This window comes from Coenobita brevimanus, chromosome 57, assembly GCF_032717465.1.
Source record: "Coenobita brevimanus isolate Jiangsu-jjx chromosome 57, ASM3271746v2, whole genome shotgun sequence".
NCBI classification, from domain to species: domain Eukaryota; kingdom Metazoa; phylum Arthropoda; class Malacostraca; order Decapoda; family Coenobitidae; genus Coenobita; species Coenobita brevimanus.
In genome coordinates this window covers 23517638-23539967 of record NC_137010.1, presented here as the reverse complement: position 1 = coordinate 23539967, position 22330 = coordinate 23517638, and the positions used below count along the sequence as shown (strand labels likewise).

At 41.3% G+C, this 22330-nt stretch overlaps 1 protein-coding gene across 1 annotated transcript in view; it reads right to left on the bottom strand.

Moving 5' to 3' along the window:
* LOC145401931 (regulator of G-protein signaling loco-like) overlaps nt 1-22330 on the bottom strand; it is a 277337-nt gene that overhangs the window by 21222 nt on the left and 233785 nt on the right. The window contains exons 8-14 of the mRNA XM_080274037.1: nt 18958-19197; nt 16517-16714; nt 15063-15260; nt 14584-14674; nt 14121-14269; nt 12948-13022; nt 2719-2854 (exon numbers count right to left, since the gene is read on the bottom strand). Of these exons, the coding sequence (XP_080130163.1) occupies nt 2719-2854; nt 12948-13022; nt 14121-14269; nt 14584-14674; nt 15063-15260; nt 16517-16714; nt 18958-19197 (1087 nt within the window). The remainder of the gene's footprint in view (nt 1-2718; nt 2855-12947; nt 13023-14120; nt 14270-14583; nt 14675-15062; nt 15261-16516; nt 16715-18957; nt 19198-22330) is intronic.

The following is a 22330-nucleotide window of genomic DNA, read 5'->3' as shown; positions in this document are numbered from 1 at the left end:
GCGAAATTTGAAAAATGTGCAAATGACAGACCTTGCAACTGCGGCACGTTTATATACATCAACAGGCCTCACAGTTACAAAACGTTTGGACGTATATATACGTCAACGGGACGCGGCGGGTTAAAGTGGATGGAGGATTTTCTAGTGTAGAGGGAGATTTGAACGGTAATATAAGGAAAGTATTTGGGCTGGAGGAAAGTAATAAGTAGAGTTCCTCAAGGCTTGGTTTTGGCTCTGGTAATGTTCCAGGCCTAAATAAATGATGCAGTGGAAAATGTTATCACTGGCAGCTATATGAATATGTTTGCTGATGCAAAAATTTTTAGATTTATCAAGGATAATGTTTGGTCCACCATTTAAAAAAAACATAAGATTAAAACTGAGAAAGTGAAGAGAACAGTAAAAATGGGCCACAAGCATGAAAGACAGCTATGATGAATGGCTGGGGGCTGGACTGGCCAGCACTCAAGGAAAGGAGAATAAGAGGGGATATGATAATGCTTTATAAATGTGTAACTAATAAGGAACCAACTCTATGTGTCAACAAGTGGGTTGGCAGAGGATTAGTGCCCCTCCCCATAAAAAAGCTAACTCGAAAATCAAAAGGCCACCCTTTACGGAATTATGGCGTCTGGCTATACAGTAGACAGACTGACAGACAGACTGACAAGGAACACTATGTAATACAACGATCAGATGATCAAGAGATCATTTTAGGAGAATAGGGAAGATAAGACATAAAGATAAATAAAAGCACAGTTTTCCATTCAATTGACTGATGCATAGAGCCAACTGCCGGACGAGATTGTGTGTGCTAAAAATATTCACAAGTTTAAAGAAATGCATGATGCAACAAGGAAAGAAGATGAGACACTAAGAGCTTGGCTCAAAAATATTAACTCATCGCGTCTGGGTGACACATATACATGACGCCCCTGGGATGTCCGGGTGATACGTTTACATTATCTTGTGTTTTCGTGGCATTGTTTGAATATTCTGCGGGTTATTTTCACCACACACAGCCACTAGCAACCCTCCTGCAAACATCTGAGTCATGCTTCACTTACCGGCATACCTCCATAATGGTTAGACCTATGCAAAAAGTTTTCCCTGTGTCTGGATCCTTGGCTAAGCGCCCACAGTTGCCAACTTCAACACCAATGAAGTTCAAAGGTCAGAAAAGAAAAGGCCTTAGTGATTGCGATAGGGAGAGAACTCGAGGTAACATTATCCTCTCAGGAGAGCAACCACCATGATGAATGTTGATATTTATGCATCTTATGAACAGGGTGAAAGAGGTGAGCCCTCCACTGTGCACCCAATGTTTCCCCTTGTGTGTTCATCTGCTATTTCCGATGATGAGAATGGTTCAGAGGGTATTGATGTTCCTGGAGAGGGGAATAATGGCACAGATGAGGAGATGGAAGAGGAGGTAGGAAGTGGAGAAAGGAAGGAGGTGGAGGAGGGAGGGAGGAAGGAGGAAACGTGGTGCGTTGAGCCTCGTGCCACCACTCTGTCTATTTATGTGAATAATGGAAGCAGAAAGTTTGTTTCATGATGAAATCAGTGCCTTATTTTTTACTGAAAGTTTTTGTGTGTGTATGTTTATGATGATGAAAAAGTACAAATCACAGGGAAAAACTATTATAATGGAAAATATAGTGGAGTGGAGAAAGGGAGGAGGACATGCAGTGCCTTGCGCCACCACTTTGTCTATTTACGTGAATAATGGAGGCAGAAAGTTTGTTTCGTGATGAAATCAGTGCCTTATTTTGTATTGAAAGTTTTCGTGTGTGTATATTTATTATGACTTAAAAGTCTAAATCACAAGAAAAAAATTGTTATGGTGGAAAATACAGTATTTTTGATTATGGACAGTATGTGAACAACTATTTTGTTCAAAATATTTTTTTTTTAGGTTTTATGGAGTAGTAGTAGTAGTAGTAGTAGTGGCAGTAGTGGTAGTAGCAGTACTTGTAGTAGTGGTAGTTGTAGTATTGGTAGTAGCAGTAGTTGTAGTAACAGTAGTATTTGTAGCAGCTGTAATATGCAAACTTCTAGTCGCACAGCGGTGCCAGAATCAAGCAACAATGCAAACCAAACATACATCTCCGTGTGTGTGTGTGTGTGTGTTTGAGAGAAAGAGAGTCTGTCTGTCTGTCTATAAGGTGGTGTGGTGGTAAGGCAAGCAGGCAGCCTACCTCAAGGCTGTTGCTATGGTTACCGGCCTCCCAGCGGCAAGTACGCCCAATTATGGATAATTTTTCACACAAACAGTGTTTGTGGTGGATTGCAGTCTTCTGGAAGTGTTATCGAAGTGTTATTATTGTGGAGGGCTCGTCTAAACCTTAGTTGTGTCACCAAACCTCTGCCACGCATCCGGACACCAGCAAAAAAACAACAAAAATTACCCCGTTTCCCACTCACTCACCCTCCCTACACCCACTTCACTTCACAGACCATCTGATGCAATCAGCCTGAAGTCAAAGGATTGGTGAGTATTATGACACTGTTATTTATTTTTGGTTAAGTATTAACTGAGATATGAAGTTTTAAAAATAGACAATTTTCTCAGGAATGCCCTGCTGTGGGGAGGGTTTGCGGGAATATGTGCCAGACACGATGGGTAAAAGTACAAATAAATGAGTATAAGTAGGCACATGCATGTGTGTGCGTGCACACACACACACACACACACACACACACACACACACACACCATCATTCTCCTGCCTGACAGTGGCAGGGTTGTTGCCTCGCCGCTTGGTAACCATGGCATGGTCTGGTGGTATCATCCCTCGCACACTCATGTTCTCCTGCACGCTGCATCGGCTGCCTTTCCTTGCCTTCGAGTCCTGTGGAGTGAAATGGATATTAACAGAAGAGCAAATACCATTTTATCTCTTGCCAGACACCTAGGAACATAATCAATCATTTAAGCTCTGGAAGCTTCCTATCAATTGTTCTCAGGTTATTTACTCTGCATATTCCAATTCATCATTCTCTCATGTTAATTACATCTTTCTGATCTATTTATCTATCTATTGCCAGATACCTCAATCTTGTAAAGGGTGGCCACAAACAAATCACCTCCATGTCGCCCTGTCCCCCGCCATTTCATTGCCCTGCTCCGAGCTCACCCCCTCCTCTCCCATATACCTCTCCACTCCATCCCTCCATCTCATCCTTGGCCTCCACCTCACTCACAACAGTACACTTTCCTTGTCAGTCTCTCACTCTCCATCCTCTCCACATGTCCAAACCACCTCAGTGTGTTTCTCCTAACGCTTCCTATCACATCCACATCCACACCACAACACTCCTTCACTTCCTCACTTGTCAGTCTGTCTCTCCATGTGACTCCACATGCTCCTCTCAAATAACTCATTCCACTGTTCTCACTCTTGACTTCGGTCCCTCCAACATGGTTTTCTTGATATCAACATATTATGCACAAATACTATACACAGTTATGTGCCATATGCAGAAAAACTGGTAAGGAAAACTGGCTAGGGAAACTCAATGTCCGTGAAGATATGGCAGCTAATCCCAGACATCATCTAAGGGTAGAAACAATGAAAATGCTACCAAGCCTCTCCATCACTAATCACTACAGTACAATACTTCCTCCTGCCTATACAGGCTTCCTTACCTCACATACTTCTTCCATTCTCTCACACTGGTCTTAGTTTTAAAACAGCCTATGCCATATTATAACCTTCGAAGTATGGGGTCCTCAGGTTTGAATAGTATATTCCTGATAACCTTATGTGAAAGAAAAGTCTCCAGCATCTAGGCTTAGATCAGGACATCACCCAGCCCTCCTCAGCTACCAGCTTAGATTTGGGTTGGGTGGAATCTTAGATGACACATACTCTGATAGTAAAACAGGCCCACAAAACATAACATACTGGAGCACTGCACAGCACATATCATACTAAGATGCAGACAACATCAACAGTGTAAGATATCTATGATGTGTAGCACTCCATGGATGAAGTCCAAACTCACCACAGGCTAGGAAATCCATTTTCTGTGGTTCTAGATATGTGAGGATGTACAGAAGAGAATGGACAGGTCAGATACTGGGGTGCTCTGAGTTTCTCCTCTGAAATTCCCATGCCTTTCAACAGGACAGACCATGCGGTGTTGTCCACAAGCTCTCAGCCATGGCTTCGTGGTGAAGGTCCGAAGCCACCATCACAGGCAGCCAATGAAAAAGCACATCTCACGTCATGCCTCCCAGCCAGCCAATCCCAGTCCCACTAGTCAGCCATCTCTGGATTTACTCCACATTTTTTTTGTGAGTTTTTGGTGTATTTGGTGGTCATCAAGAGTGATAATAATTGTGATGAAGAGATGAATGTTCCTGGTACCTCCAGGAACCAGAGGTGCGTTCATAAGTGGAAACCGAGTTGTGGCCAAGGAGAAACAAAATAAAAAAGATAGGGCTTATGTCAACCCATACGCCTCGCAACCTGTTGCTGATAGACGGATGGTGACCACACAGCTGCTCAGAGTGATGAAGATCCAGTTGAGGATTTTCTAGATTACTCTTAACTATGTACCATCAACTAACCACCTACAATACTTTACAAGAAGAAACATGGTTACAATTAATGTAATTACCATTGTTTTGTTGTTTCTGCTTACTATCATCATGTTTTGTGGCCATTAATAAATGTGCATACCAATACCATTTATTTATAATAATTATGACTATTTTACTTTTTGTTACTATCTTTTATACTAATGTACTGTTTAGGACATGTTTGGGGGGAAAAATGTATGTATGTTTGGGATAGATGATTGTGTGGTAAACATGGGGGTGATTGTTTGCCTTGATTGCTTACATTTATAGCAATATAAACTTTATTTTGGACATCTCCCACTATCATGTAACCCCAAAGCTTCAAAATGAGACCATAATCATATTTTTCCAACAATATTTGGTGGCATTATGGCAAAAATAAAACTGCCCAACTTTAATCCTCCTGTATATCAAAACCTTATTTTGGTGAGTTCGTTGTTCCTCCATGGAGTGCCTCATATGACCCCCATAATGGCAGCTGCTTACCTGATCTATTCTGCCAGGCAGATCAGGGTTAAGCTACAACAACAACAACAACAAATACCTCCGGTCACCTCTGGAAGCTTTGAATCCACAAAGAAGATTGCTTTACAGATATGGATAACTTATTAAATAATTTGGGTACTGTATAAGAAAAGGAATGTGAAGCAAAAAGATGCTCCATTATAGTCACAGCGCACGGGTCTGAAGTGTCATTATTGTGCTGTCACAACTTACCCATCAACACTGTGTCCGATTTTGCGTATAATATAATACGCATATAATTCATGAATAATATGTTCCTGTATTATAATGTTCGTGTATAATAATATGATTTGTGTATGATACAAAATTGGATGCACTGTTCACTGGTAAGTTGCTAGGGTATGATAATGACACCTTCAGATTCGTGCACTGCGACTATAGTGCTCTGGGCTCATCAAGAAGTATGATGTAAATATTCCTATGCAAAGTAATTCCAGAATGCTTAGTGGGAGGAGGTAATATTTCAGCAATATACTTAGGTTCATCAAATTAATGAGCCTTGATGATTGCTGGACAATTTTTACACTCAGTCCTGGCTTTTACTGGAAGCCAATGCAATTTAATTAAGAATGGAGTAATAGGAATCGGTAGAGGAGACCAAAAGGAAGTCCAGCAGCCCTGTTCAATACCTACTGAACCCTTTTCATTAAAAAATTAGCCAGACTGACTCACAGAGTCACAGTACAGTCATCCCTTATTTTTCACAGGTGTTATGGAACAGACACATCCATGAATAGTGAAATCCATGAATAATGGAAACCCTACCAAAAGTGTCCTCATAACTGTGGTTTAACTATGCCTAAAAAAAACCCTTGTAGTGCTCCAAAGCATTATAAGCCATTTGAGTTTACTTGCTTAAAGTGTTTTTTAAGATGATAAAAAAAATAATAGTACAGTAAAAGTCCTCAAATCCGACCACCATAATCCAAACACCCCAACACTCCGAATTTTTCAAGGCGAAAATTTTCGAAATTTTCTGGGCTTTTTCAAATTTGGCTGGACTTTATCTAAGGCTTTCTCTGGCTTGGACTTACTCCTGGACTTGGATCAGGGCTCATGTTTGGCGAGCCACAGCTCACAAATGCGAGTATTTTTTCCCTTCGGCGAACAAATTTAACATTTTAAGTCGCCTTTTGGCGAGGAGAAAATACATCCACTTTGGCGAGGAGCAAACTACAAATAAATCTCACTTAAATGAATAAAACACATTGTGATCGATTATTAAGTCTTTCCTTGTTGCCATTGTGAATGTTTAAAACCTCATTATATGATTCTAATCATCACAATGTGTAAATCTATCTATCTATCTATCTATTGCCAGACGCCCCAATCCCGTTTGGGGTGGCCACAAACAAATCGCCTCCAAGTCGCCCTGTCCCCCGCCATTTCACTGCCCTGCTCCCAACTCACACCCCCCTCTCTCATATACCTCTCCACCCCATCCCTCCATCTCATCCTCGGCCTCCCCCTCCCTCTTCCTCCCTCCACCTCACTCCCATACACTCTCTTCGTCAGTCTTTCACCCTCCATCCTCTCCACATGGCCAAACCACCTCAGTGTGTTCCTCATAACGCTTCCTATCACATCCACATCCACACCACAACGCTCCTTTATATCCTCATTCGTCAGCCTGTCTCTCCACGTGACTCCACAGGCTCCTCTTAAATAACTCATTTCCACTGCTCTCACTCTTGACTTGTGTCCTTCCAACAATGTCCAAGCTTCACTTCCGTACGTTAGAGTTGGTATCACAGTATTGTCATGTAGTAACTTTTTCACTTCCATGCTCACTTCCCTGTTTCTTATCACTGCTTTCAAAGAACCAGCAACCTTTCTTCCCTGCTGTACCCTTTCAAGCACTTCACCCTCCAAACCTCCATCCTGACTCATCACACTACCCAAGTACTTAAACGTACTCACATTTTCCAATTCCTCACCATCCAACCTCGCTGTACATTCACTAACTTCACCTCTCTCAAAGACCATCACTTTACTCTTCCCTACATTCACCTTTAGATTCCGTTTCTTACACACTCTCTCAAACTCATCCACCAAGCCTTGCAGCTCCCCTTCGTCTTCACTCAACAACACAGTATCATCTGCAAACAACAGTACAGGGAATTTCCAAACACTATCCTCTCTCACCAGGGCCACTCCAACATCCACTACCCTACCTTGTACCTCTTTTATTACCCCATCCATGTATAGATTGAACAACCATGGAGACATGACACATCCCTGTTTCAAACCAACTTTCAAAGAGAAAAATTCACTTAGTTCACCATCCACACACACTGCAGCCTTCGCACCACCGTACATACTCTTCACAGCATTCAACAACTTCCCATCTACTCCATATATTCTTAACACTTTCCACAATCCTTGTCAATCCACCCTGTCATATGCTTTCTCCAAATCCATGAAAGCCGCATACAACTTCTTTCCCTTCTCTAGAAACTTTTCAACTAAAGATCTAAGAATGAATATCTGTAATATGAATATGTGTAAATAAATATATTTACTGATCGTAAAATATTTCGGCTTGTAGTCAGTTTGGCTATCAAAAATTTATCGGGCTCGTAAATCTGAAACCTTAGGAGTCAAATGGCTGGCAACCATCGGCAGTTAGCAAGAGCCCTGTGGATGTATCTGCCAGCAACTATTCTGCTACACATCTATGCATTTCCAGTGTCTAAAACAATAACCCATCTCATTTTAAATGTTTAACGATCATGTACTGTACATACAGATATACCTCGATATACGATACCTCTAGATGCAATACCCTGGCTTAATGATGGGGGTAGAAATGCCATCATACCCCACCTAACAATGGCCAAACCCCGGTTAAATGATGGGTTTGTATTTTTTTTACCGATTTTGATGAAATTTTAGACTAAAATTGTGTGTTTAGATTGATTTATAAATTGCTTTTAGACTTAGATTAATGTATTTTTGCCACAGGTGAGGTGAACACTGTCATTTTTCCAGACATATTTGACGACTTCAGATTTTATTTGTTGGTTTTAGTGGGTTATTTACAGGTTTTGGGCTTAGGTTAGCTTCTTTTACAGGCCATTTAGATTGGCATTAAACTTGTTTTAGGACTTATTTGGGTGGGTTTAGTACTTGGTTGGGGGGGAAACCCAAGGCTGAAAAACGCATCCTTATACTTTACATGTTAAATCGACCCCGATATACAATACCCTGCCTAACGATGGGTTCTTACTTAACCAACTGCATTGTTAAACTGGGGTATACCTGTATTTCCAATGTTTTCAAAGGTCCCTCTCAACAGTCCGAAACAACCAAGTCCGAAAGACCCTCGGTCCTCTGCCGTTCGGATTAGAGGACTTTTACTGTATTAATAATCTCAAAATACACCTTGAACTATTGTATTATGTGATGGTTTACTCATCTACAGATTACAGAAACTAGCAAGTCAAAACTCAAAAAGGGGGGGGCACATATACTTGTTCTGGACTTTTTATATTTGTGCGCCAGTACTAGGGATCCAATACTGGTTCAGTACCAGAAGGTGGCAAGACTGAGGAGCTGCCATCACAGAAGGACTACTTCCATCCATCCAACATCCAATCCTACACTGCTCCATGAGGAGTGTAGGGGCCCGGGGCTAGGTAAGTTGGTCCTGACATTTAAGATGAGAGTGACTAACCTCACTCATCCCTGAGTGGCATTACTATCTATCTATCTATCTATTGCCAGACGCCTCAATCCTGTTTGGGGTGGCCACAAACAAATCGCCTCCAAGTCGCCCTGTCCCCCGCCATTTCACTGCCCTGCTCCCAACTCACACCCCCCTCTCTCATATGCCTCTCCACCCCATCCCTCCATCTCATCCTCGGCCTCCCCCTCCCTCTTCCCCCCTCCACCTCACTCACATACACTCTCTTCGTCAGTCTTTCGCCCTCCATCCTCTCCACATGGCCAAACCACCTCAGTGTGTTCCTCATAACGCTTCCTATCACATCCACATCCACACCACAACGCTCCTTTATATCCTCATTCGTCAGCCTGTCTCTCCATGTGACTCCACAGGCTCCTCTTAAATAACTCATTTCCACTGCTCTCACTCTTGACTTGTGTCCTTCCAACAATGTCCAAGCTTCACTTCCGTACGTTAGAGTTGGTATCACAATACTGTCATGTAGTAACTTTTTCACTTCCATGCTCACTTCCCTGTTTCTTATCACTGCTTTCAAGGAACCAGCAACCTTTCTTCCCTGCTGTACCCTTTCAAGCACTTCACCCTCCAAACCTCCATCCTTACTCATCACACTACCCAAATACTTAAACGTACTCACATTTTCCAATTCCTCACCATCTAACCTCGCTGTACATTCACTAACTTCACCTCTCTCAAAGACCATCACTTTACTCTTCCCTACATTCACCTTTAGGTTCCGTTTCTTAAACACTCTCTCAAACTCATCCACCAAGCCTTGCAGCTCCCCTTCGTCTTCACTCAACAACACAGTATCATCTGCAAACAACAGTACAGGGAGTTTCCAAACACTATCCTCTCTCACCAGGGCCACTCCAACATCCACTACTCTACCTTGTACCTCTTTTATTACCCCATCCATGTACAGATTGAACAACCATGGAGACATGACATCCTTGTTTCAAACCAACTTTCAAAGAGAAAAATTCACTTAGTTCACCATCCACACGCACTGCAGCCTTCGCACCATCGTACATACTCTTCACAGCATTCAACAACTTCCCATCTACTCCATATATTCTTAACACTTTCCACAATCCTTGTCTATCCACCCTGTCATGTGCTTTCTCCAAATCCATGAAAGCCGCATACAACTTCTTTCCCTTCTTTAGAAACTTTTCCACTAAAGATCTAAGAATGAATATCTGATCTACACAACCTCTTCCCTTCCTAAAGCCTCCCTGTTCTTCTCCAACTAATTTCTCTGTTCTTTCTTTAACTCTGTCTATAAGTATCCTACCATACACTTTTCCTATAATACTAAGAAGACAAATGCCCCTATGATTACCACACAATTCTTTTTCCCCTTTTCCTTTGTACAAGGGTATAATTATACCTGACTTCCAATCCTCCGGGACTCTACCTTCCTCCCAGGCCAATCTGCACAGCTTCCACATCCATTCTACTACTATCTCTCCCCCATGCTTCAGCATTTCACCACACACTCCATCAATTCCTGGGGCTTTCCCCGATTTAACTTTCTTCATTGCTTCCACAACTTCTATCCTACTGATTTCTTCCTGTCTTCTCACCTCCCTCCTTCTCCCAGCCATTCCCCAGCCACTTATACTTGCATTACTTCCATCCTCTACGTTCAACAATTCCTTAAAGTGTTCTCTCCATCTGCTCACTTTTTCTCCCTTCTCCACTAGTAATCTACCATTTTTATCTTTCACTCCCCTGCTAACTTCACTTCCACCCTGTCTTACTCTTTTCACTTCTCTCCAGAACATTTTCTTACAGTCCCTCCACTTTACACTCCAATTCCTTCCAAATTCCTCATCCACTCTCTTCTTACTCTCTCTTACTAATCTTTTCACCTCTCTCTTCCTCTCCACATATAACTCTCTCTTCCGCCTCTCAACTTCTTCCACGCCCCTATTTCTCACCCATTCATTGTATGCTTTCTTCTTTTGTGCCACAGCCTGTTTCACCTCTTCAGTCCACCACGCTGTTCCTTGTACCCCCCTCCGCCTTCTCGTCCTTCCACACACCACATCACATGCTGCACATATTTCTTCTGTAAATATCTTACACACACCTTCCACGTCTCCCATCTGCTCCAATTCATATTTGCCCAATCGTTCCTCCACTTCTCTCTTATACTTTGCCTTTTTCTCATCCTTCTGTAACCTTTCCACTCTCCTTGCAACTACTCCTTCCTCTCGTCTTTCCCTTCTTCTATTCCTCCATCTCACTTGCATCCTAATTCTGGCCACCACCAAGTAGTGGTCAGAAAGTCCACTCCCCCAACCTCTATACACTCTTGCATCCTTTACACATCTTCGCATCCTTTCATCCACACACACATAATCAATCATTGCCTTCCTTTCATTCAGTTCACCACCCACCCGTCTCATCACTTGCCATGTATACCTGTGGATCATTTTATGCCTGAAGAGGGTATTGGCTATCACCAACCCCCTCCCAGCACAAGTGTCCACTAACACACTCCCATTCTCATCTATCTCGGCAGGCACACCCCACTCACCAACTATTCCATCCACCTTCACATTCCCAACTTTACCATTCATATCACCAATCAAAAACACTCTCTCATTCCTTCCAAACTTTTCCATGCACATTTCCACATTACGTGAGCAATAAACCCCAACCATCCCTTGGATATAAACCTTCACCGGCTCAGTCCGATTGGAGCGCCGTAATTACCCACTAAACAACCAGGCCCCAAAACTTGGTTATATGGTCATCACCTAGCATAGCAAATGGTTTCCTGGTGTACAGGGAACCATTTGGCCTGTCACTCAGTGTAGAGTCACCCACAGGCAGAAGGAAGAGGAAAGAATGAAGGAAAGAAAGACAGAAGAGGGAGAGTAAAGTTGCCCGTAGCCAGAAGGATGAGGAAAGAATGAAGGAGAAAAAACAGAAGTGAATGGAAGGAAAGAGGGCGAAAGAAAGACAGAAGTGGATGGAAGGAATGAAGGTTGGAGGAGAGGAAAGGGCAGACACCCAAGAGCAGCACTACATGAGGACTATTTTATTGTCTATTATTTTTGTCATGTACAAGAAGTATGTTGAGGCATGTGGTATGAGATGTTTTGCTGCCACGGCAGCTTACCTGGATCTGATGGAAGTGATGTTTGATGACTCAGATTATGTTGCCAGATGAAAATAAGAGTGAAAATGAAAGTGCTACTACAAATGAACAGCTCTGAGTTCATCATTATACAGGATGGCATACGTCTGGCAGTAGAGGAGCTCCAACACCACAGGTTTTGGAAGCTCACCACAAAGGAAATTATTATTTTTTTTACATCATATTAGACATCATTTTACTCAGGAAATTATGGTCAATTTTTTGGTGTGGAATATTTTATCAAAACAATTATCTTTATATATCTCAAACACCCCCCGTGTAGGATATCCAGCCAAAAAAAACACCTGAAGTGAAAGAGTTAAGGAGTGAGTCGGTGTCAAAAGACACTGACTTCAGTCAACACATGAAATAATGAGTAAGTCAGTGTCAAAAGACACTGAAAATCTATGAACTGATTTATTGCATACAGTTTTTGAAAATGAAAACTGTTTCTTTTCACCAAAGAATCTACATGCTCCTCCAAGTTCAGTTTTGAAATTAAGTATACACCAAGATATCTGATGAAATTAACAGGACTGTATTTCCCCCGAGATTAATAAACTGCATCACTGTCATCATCTCTGTTCTGTCAAATAATGGTAATCTCAGTTTAATGTCATATAAACTTTCTCTCGGCCATCCAGATCTTAATACCAGGCATCAGACACTTCATTAGTTCCTAAATTTCCGTATCACTTGTAATTCCACATAAATACTTTTATCATCTGTATACAAATGTAAGGTAACACCATGGGCTTTAGCAGAGATGAAAGACTTAAGTGTAAGTCACAAATGAAAATAAACCCCACACTCATCCATCATTAAAAGTGTTCTGTACATTAAAAAAAAAAAAATAATTAATAAGTAAAAATGACAACACATTAAGGTGAATAATTGCATTTACACCTGACACTGACACAGTAATGAATGTGGTGTTGCAAAATCCCTCTACAGATGGCCACAGGTTTTACAGCTAGAATAATGCCTTACCTTCTCTGGGGCCAAAGAGTTTCTGCGACTGAAGCTTCCCAGGATTCCTGATGATCTGTCACTGCTGTTATCAGTCTGCTGGAAGACATTAATTCTTACTAGGATGAAAACAGAACTAATATCGGATCTGAAACTGAATGATGGAAAGTACAGTAATAAAGACATGTCAGACGAGAATACCAGAGAATGTTGAAGCTGACGTACTGCCAACACAATTCGCAAGAAATACTCAAACTTGGTGTATTGTTTGAATTAATTTCCCAATTTTTTTAGGTATACTACGGTGGTTTAGATTTTACTGGGAAAAAATGAGGGAGTAGGACTACAATCCTGATGACTCAAGATAAGGCAGAAAGGAGGTCTGTTTGTTGTAGTAATTCTATACTATTTCATCAATGGACACCCAGAAAAAGGTAAATAAATAGATACAGTCCTGCTGACAAGTGCGGACAAAGGCACAGAATACTACATATGTATTCCATCCACATTATACAAAAAAGGTGAATGGGGTGAGAACTGGAGGCTGTCTCCCCTCTCCCTGTCCATCCTTATAATGCTGCTGGAATACAGTAACTCCAATACTCAATGCTTGTGTTACAAGGATCCTAAACCTCCCATTGCATAAGAGAAGGAAACAGTAACTGGCATTTCCTTTCTCCTCTGTCATTTCTCAAGAGAAAAGGCTGTTCTTGGCTTTGCCCCCAACATCTTTTGTTGTGGTTATGATGAAAACCTGTCTGTGTTGTAAGTTATGCATGAAGTGAGAGTGTATCATGATGTGAGGAGTAGTATTACAGTGAAGGAAGAGTAAACACCATTAATACTTTTCCCATATTCCTCTTATGATGTGTAGGGTGGCCAAGGCTATCTACTAAAGTATGTCTTTGTTATGTGATATTTTTTGTGTGTTTCAGCTGTAACTCTTACAATCATTTCCTGCCTGTAAAGCTGATCTTCCTCAGTTAAAGTGCCAGCTACACTTAAAAAGTTGTGACATTAGGAAACACATCTCTAACATAATGAGGACTATCTGTAATGATAAGTACAGTAGTACAGTAAAATCCAGTACCTGTACCATACCACCCCTTACAAGGTATTGTGGAAAAGACAGTAAAATATATAACGACATAGGCCATAATGTCTCATGAAAGTCAATGTCATAAGTTCACTGACCCTAGAGGAGCGAGCATCAAAGTCTAGGATTCCCAGCTCATCAAAGTTCTGGTCAGCCTTCCCCTTGAGCAGGTCCTCGAATACCTTGTTGGTGATCTCATCCAGGGTGGTTGTACGCTTCTTCTGACGACCACCTTCCACGCCCCATTCTAACAAGTTCAGGGATTAATGAGTCTTTGGTTAGCTATGTAAAATGTTGATAATCTATTGTACTTCCTGAAAACACCACATATTACACCACAGTGTTTGATATACTGTGGTGTACAAAGTAAATTCCAGTTTTTACCCTATAGATATATTGTTGTACCACTACAGTACTATAGAACCACACATCAGTACATTTTCTCTTGTAATGACACCATAATAAAGTGAATACATTTAAAAATTAAATTTTTTCGTTTATATTTTTGGTTACATGAAGGTAAGGAGGGTCTAATGTATTACAGTCAAAGCAAACTCTTACCTTTGACTTCTTCCTTCGTCTGCACCACCAATCTCTGGCCATCTAGTTCATCTAACTGGCATTTCAGATTGATCCCTTTCTCCTCCCCTACCTGATGGGACAAGGAAGCAGTGTTAGCTATGAATGGTCTACTCTTGTTCTTGACTCCTTCAGGAACATGACTTCTCATTTACACTCTTGCTACTGCCAAATGATATTCATCTTAGATTTATGGTGGTGAATGGGGCATAAACAATTTCCACTGCTATAACTCTCTGACCAAAGATATTTAGTACAAGCTGTTCTTGCTACTACTATTTTTGTTCAGGTTATGAGAAGCTATCAGAAGTAAATGCAGTACAGTACATGTACAACAAAGCTGGCATGTTAAGTTATGGTAGCAAAGGGAGTTTATTATTTAAAAGTCTGTCTTTCTCTCTCATATATGCATACCAATTGACAAACATAATAAATTCGCATGTTATAGATGCAGCACTGACCTTATGAACAAACATGAGCTCCATTTTGTAGCCATACTTGAGCAGTATGGGCTTAAGCACATCCAAGGCCAGTTTGCCAGGCTTGGCTTTGACACAGACAGTTTTGCGGCCAGGCAGGTCCAGCCGGAACAGAATACGTCGTTCTATTCTGACTTCCTGGCCTCCCAAAATACAGCTATCCTCACTCTTATCTATCAACTGTTGGGAGAGGTTGTATTAACACATATAATAACACCCTAAGTTATCTCCCTCACTATGGGCACCCTTCTCAATCTGTACTAAGTCAAAACAGGAAAGCTATCCTTCTTCAAGTTATATCTATTGTGAGATGCAAGGAAGGCTAGAAATTATATTTATGCTTACAACTTTCACATACAATGGTAATCATCCCACTTTTAGTTATAAGTACAATACTGTTTTGAATGTATTTGTGAAAAAGTTAATAGTTATAACCAATTCTGTTGACTTTAACTGCTCGAATATTTTTAAGTAAGATACGCAGTACCATGAATTCTTCCAGAACAATGATATTTCTTTTATATTATTCTATTGCCATCACCATCATCATCATCATCTGGACCTCCTTTCCTACCCTAGGGCAGGATAAGGAGTGGCAACATTCAGACAGCCTAAGTTTGCTCAATTCAATGGGCCATGTTTCCATTTACTGATCATTCAAGCCCTCAGCTCTATCTGATATGCCAAAAAAAATTTCACCGTGTTCTGTTGCTCCACATATACCTATCTGATAAGAGTCAATCCGAATGCTATCATGTTGAAAAGGGGGTGCCAAATCCCAGGTTATGTGCTTCTCTGCACAAAATTCATCCAGCCAGCCTAGCCTCTTGTCAGTCCCTTAGCCTCACCAACTTCCATACCTCCCTTCCTCATACACTCAACCACCATATACCTCCACCTTCTTCTTGGCCTACTTCACCTCCTCCCTCTTTTTAATTCATTCAGATATACCTCTTTCACCACTCTATTGTCATCCATTCTCTCCACATGACCGAACCATCTTGGTGCACTCTCTTTGATTCTGGTGTCCAAAGACTCCCTCAATCCGCATCTTTCACGAATCACATTATTCCATATCCTATCCACTATCTGTGCTCCACATACATTCTTCAGGAGTCCCATCTCCACTGCTCTTACTCTTGACTTTTCATTTTCATGCCACACCACAGTCTCACAACTGAAGAGAGTGGTGAAAAAGGTATACCATGCCAATGCATGATTTTAATTACCTTAAGTGAGGTTCTCAGAATGTATGATTCACATAACAATCTACTGACCCATTTAGTATGATGACCTCTTAATTTTAGTACTACTACTGTCAGAGGATTTTCCTCTGCTTAAAAGAGCATTCAGACTGACAGAACTGAGTACAATTATTTTAAGGATGGTAATGTGTACTAAAGACAGTCTTTCAAAAACACTGCCAATCAACCTACCTTGTCTGTTTTTTGATGATAAACATCGAAAGTTGAGTATGAGATACCGCGTCTCTCAAGAAGCTTGGTCAAGAGCCCCTGAACAGTCTCGTCGCCTCGCACAGCCACCACAGAGTTGCTGAGGTCTGGCAGCATCACACGACACCGACCATAACCCTCACCTCCACTCAGACTCCCAAGGTCACCACTTGTTAATGACTGCAGGTACACACATTAACTCATGTCAAGACATGTACAGTCAACAGTTTTTTTTTGTTTTTTTTTATTTATTTTTTATTGTAAATGCCAGGTATCCCAGAAGGGCTAAGGCATTGCCCCTGGGTAGAGGACTTTTGGACTGAAGCGTGTAGCATTTTATAACCGGATGCCCTTCCTGATGTCTACCAATGACCCTTAGGTGGATTTGATCCTCCAACCCTTTGGTCAGAGCAGAGCGCTCTAACCCACTGAGCCACGGCTGCTACAGTATCAGCATTTATTGTTAAATTACAGTAATGTGATATTATTATTGTTGTGTAGTTATTACGCTGCTTATGAATTTACTGCTACTTTCCTTCTTTGCATAAAAACAAAATACAGTGAGACCCTAAGTTTTGCATCAAATTGGTACCATGGGGTTGGTGTGAAACCGGAATTTCGCAAACCAAAAAATATTAATTCCATGGTAAAAAATCTAATTGGTTCTGAGGCCCCTCCCAAAATCACTCTTTTTCTCACTTTTGAGATATAATTCTCATAAAACAGGTTACCAGAATAACTGACAACCATGTGAATATGATAAAAATGTTATGAAACATTAAATAACTGGATCACAAGCCTGAAAAATCTTCATCTTATCCTCTATCGAATACTTTTCCTCTTCACACCGACTCGATACTCATGATGTTCTTTTCTCTTCTTGCCTCCATCCTTTGAACTTCCTGGTATTTCACTGTCACCACTACAGTATTACCTGGTCCTCCAATGAATGAAGAGTAAGCCATAATACAGTACAGGTAATCCATATGAGAACAACGGCTGAACGAAGTGAAAGGAAAAAAAAAAAAAAAAAAGTAACCACGGCTGCGATCACTACAGCTGGCAGGAATTATGAAAACAACATGGCACACTACAGCTGACGACAGCTTTGCCCACCGGCATCCCATATGTTGATGCGAAAGGTGAATTCTTGATCATGAGACAAAAGTTCTTGGAAATTTGGGGCTTTCCTGTGAAAGGTAAATATGCAAACCCAAATGAAACGTAAGATCTCACTGTATACATTATATATAAATGGGAAATAAAGTTGCTCCTGGTTCACTATATTGCTGCTTTCAACTCAGAACAAAAGTTTTTGTGCTCATAACCCCAAAAGTTTGGACTAGGGGCAAGTTCATCACATATACATTTTGCCTGCCGAAACAGAACCCAATGATTATATTCAATAAACTAATGCCATTTCTTTTACACTAAAATAACAGTCATACCCGTTAATCCATCCTACAGAGCCTCAACCATTACAGCTACCATTTACAAACTATCAACTACTTAATCTTTGAATTCATCCTGGGTGACAGAATATTATTGTTCACAAGCTTCTCTTATCAGCTCTGCACTCGGCACTAATTCTTCCTGCCACTCCAAGCCTCTGCTTCTCATGTATTCCACTCCAGCTTTCAACTTCATTCTTTTCTCTTCATTCATCCATCATTGCCCCAAACCTCCTTTCCTACACCAAGAAACCAAAGTCCTCAAAGTAAAGGGTCATCTAGACATGAGAGGCACACCAATTCTTGCTGCAGCCTCCACAAACCCACACCATCCACTACACAACACAGCAGCACATCCACACACACATACCAAGGAACATCAAAACAACACCCAGCACATGATATCATACACAAATACTGTCATCTCTCCCTCGCCCTCCTCAAACCTGCTTTCAGAAGCATATCCATGCTCAAATCACTTGCTGCTCCATTCAGTCACACAAAGATGACACACAGCTGCATGCACAGCCTCCTGATAGCCACCCTTCTGAATCCTACCTCCCTTGTGTGGACAGGGTCCACCTGGCCAGGATGAGATGTGGGCATCGTCCAGCCCTCTTGAGTTTTCAGAAGAGGCTGGATGACTGTACTGCTGATGCCTGTCCAGGATGCAACACAGCACCCCATAATATTGAGTGTATTATGGAAGACTGCAGCATTGCACACAATCGCCTGCGCCAACAACGCAACATACACTCCTTGAGAACTCTGTGGGAAAGCCTGGTCTCGGCCATGGCCTTCCTTAGGGACTCCAGGCTGTTCGGTCAGACTGCCTAGGGAACAACTACTACTACTACCTCCTTCTCTCATGTATTAACTCCATCTTTCAAGATAATTCCTAGTCTTCCTATACTCTTCAAAAAATTCCCCTTATGATGTACACTCAACCAAACAGCCTTACTCGTCACTCACTTCCTTTGACAGTGCCCGTCTTCCTCCCAGCTGTAGATCTGAGGAAGAATTGAGTGAGGTGCGACTGCCACTGATGTCTGAGCGTATACTTGAGGAGTCGGAAGTGTTACGCTGCCCTTGCTTCTTCCTGCGCCGGTACTCTGTCTCCCCACGGTCCTTACTCTTGCTCCGATCCTTGCGGTTCCATGGTAAGAGGGACTTGCGACGTCTTTCCTCCGCATCTGACCGACTCTTTTTTAACTGAGGAAAGTCAGTTTACTATGAGCTTTTTCAATTTTTTTTTTTTCCCCCACCTCTATACCCTACACATCAATACAATACTATCTTCATTGTTTTATGCTTGCTACTGTAAGACTATTTAATTACTTGTACTGTTAGTACTGTGATGGTTATGGAGAGAGAAGGTGACTCCCAGTGTGATATCACAGTGAATGGAGAGAAAGACTGGAATTGGTGAGAATTGAAATACCTGGGTACAGTGATAGAATAGAGAGGAAAATGTGCAAAAGAAGTGGAAAGTAGAATGACATAAGGAAGGAAAGTAGCTGGTGCTATAAAGGCCTTGATAAGAAACAGAGGCTTGAGTGTTGCAGCTTCACGAGGCTTACATGAAGGGGCGTTAGTGCCAAGTTTAACATACGGATGTCAGATTATGGTATGGCACGAAAATGATAAGTCAGGAGTAAGAACAGTGGCGATGGGACTGCTGAGGAATGTATGTGTAGTACAGAGAGTGGATAGGATATGGAGTAATATAATTCGTGAAAGATGCGGAGTGAGGAAGTCTGTCGATACCAGAATAGAAGAAAGTGTACTGAGATGGTATGGTCATGTGGAGAGAATGGATGACAACAGAGTGGTGAAAAAGGTATAGCTGAGCAAATTTAAAGGAGGGAGGAGGTGAGGTGGGCCAAGAAGAAGGTTGAGGGATATGGTGGATGAGTGTGTGAGGAAGAGAGGTATGGAAGTTGATGAGGCTAAGGGACTGACAAGAGATCGTGCTGGCTGGATGAATTTTGTGTGAAGAAGTGCATAACCAGAGATTTGGTACCCCTTTTTAACGTGACAGCGTTCAGATTGAATCTGTCAGATAGGTACGGTACTGTATATGTGAAGCTACAGAACGTGGTGAAATTTTTTTGGCCTATCTGATGGAGCCAGGATTTCGGGGGCTTGAATGATGAGTGACTGGAAGCTTGGCCCTTTGAACTGGACAAACTTTGGCTGTCTGGTTGTTGCTACTTCTCACCCTGCCCTAGGGTGGGAGATGAAATCCGGATGATGATGATGATGATGATGAATGAAGCTTAAGAGAGATATCTCACAGTGCCGAGGTTACAAACAACCTCAGTAATTCCCTTCAGTAGTTAGTAGACTTTCATATTTAGTTTTTATTATAGATACTTTCATTCAGCTTTGAGTAAACTTTTCATAGTTAAAAAGTTAGCTGTTTAACTGATCTAGATAACAATATTCGAGCCCCTGCATATTACAAGAGCTAATATGAGACTGACTGTTACTGTCTTCCTCCTAAACAGTGGTCCCTTAGGTGAGACATCATTTTATTGTGTGAATATGAATAACATGGTAAGTAAAACTGTGACCTGTTTTGTACATGATGCAGTTAATTCAGGGGTAGCGCAGTCCCTTGTGATGTCGTGCTCACCTTCAGTCAAGCATATATTACTCCAATCCACTGTGTGTGTGTGTGTGTGTGTGTGTGTGTGTGTGTGTGTGTGTGTGTGTGTGTGTGTGTGTGTGTAATACATCTCTGGATTTACTCATGTTCGAAACTGATTTCTGGGAATTTCTTAAACCTTTTGTTTTTCACAGCAAATGACAGGTTACCTATGAAAGATCTGTTTTGTACCTGTATAACTTTTATTTTTTAAAATCATTCACTCATTTAATGTACATCATGAGATAATAATCACTTAATATCACTCTGGGAATGTTTATTGGTAGCTAGAGACTAGTTTGGCAGAAAAAAAAAAAAGGTGCCATATTTAAACATAATCTGGTCATCAGAAACTTTACAAGTATAGTACTTTTGGGAAATCAAATTTTCTATATTCTAATGCGAGTACAGACTGTACATACTATTCATCATCCAAAATTACTATTTTAATGTGGTCAGTAAGATCCAGAAGTACAAAAATGAAATAAAAATGCAGAAAACATCCCTTCACTCATGTAAGCTTTCAGAATTCTTGTCTCAAACCCACAGACTGCACAGAAACTACAACAATCTCCATGAGCATTGAAAATAACCTTCTTGAGCATAAAATACCTAAATCTCTAGCACAGACTACCCTTACATCTTAATAACCCTTTTATTAAAAAACAAACATGCTCCTCTGTATCATTTTATAAAACTACATCCCATCTTAAATGTCAGGACCAACTTGCCTAGCCTCGGGCTCCTACGCTACTCATGGGGCAACGTAGGATTGGATGTTGGATGGATGGATCGATAGAACTTCTGTCATCTGTTTTATTTTGTTAAATTCCTCTAAGCACCCATAAACTCTTTCAACATTTCACCACACTAAATCACATCCATATAAAAGCCAGCGATATTCCATAATACACCCCTACACATGCCCTTAGTACTGTACATCTATCAATTACCTGCACTCAGTCACAACCCTCCTAAAATGTCAAACACTACACTTGATTAAATCCCTCTAAACAACTCCAGGATTCTTTTCTACTCCATTATCTCAAAGGCCCTTGACCTTTGCTTGGTGCTGCTGCTGTGAGCAGGGCAGTTGGGGAAGATGACTAGTGTGTCTGGGTGAGATGCTAAAGGCCTCAAGTGATATATGAGTGGGTTTAGCTACTGCCTTGATAAATTCATTTAAATATGAGTGTGTTGTTGTGGTGAAGAGGGGTAGATTGAGATGGCTTGGGCATGTGGAGAAGATGGAAGATGATGACTGGGTGCAGAGGGTGCGAGGTGTGAATGCTGAGGGTAGAGTTATGGGAAGCAGACTGAAAAAGACCTGGGACAAAGTCATAGTGTGTGACCTTTGGAATAAACGACTGAATAGGGAGGCTGCCAGAGATTAAGCAGCATGGAGAACCGCCATTAGGTGACCAAGGTCGATACATGCAAGCATGTTGGAACATTTATAAATGAAATGAAACTAGTGTGTAATCTGACTTTCTTAATTTATAAAAATTATAGACTGTAAACTGCTTTCATGTTTGATCCGAACAACCAAAACATCTCTCCCAACCACTTTTCCTGGGCCTTTACATCCACTGCTGATATCTCTTATAATATTACATTACCATTAGCAACCAGTAGTAATTTGGCAGTAGGTGATGGTGACTGTCATCAACTCACGTGATGTAGTGCTGCCTACTT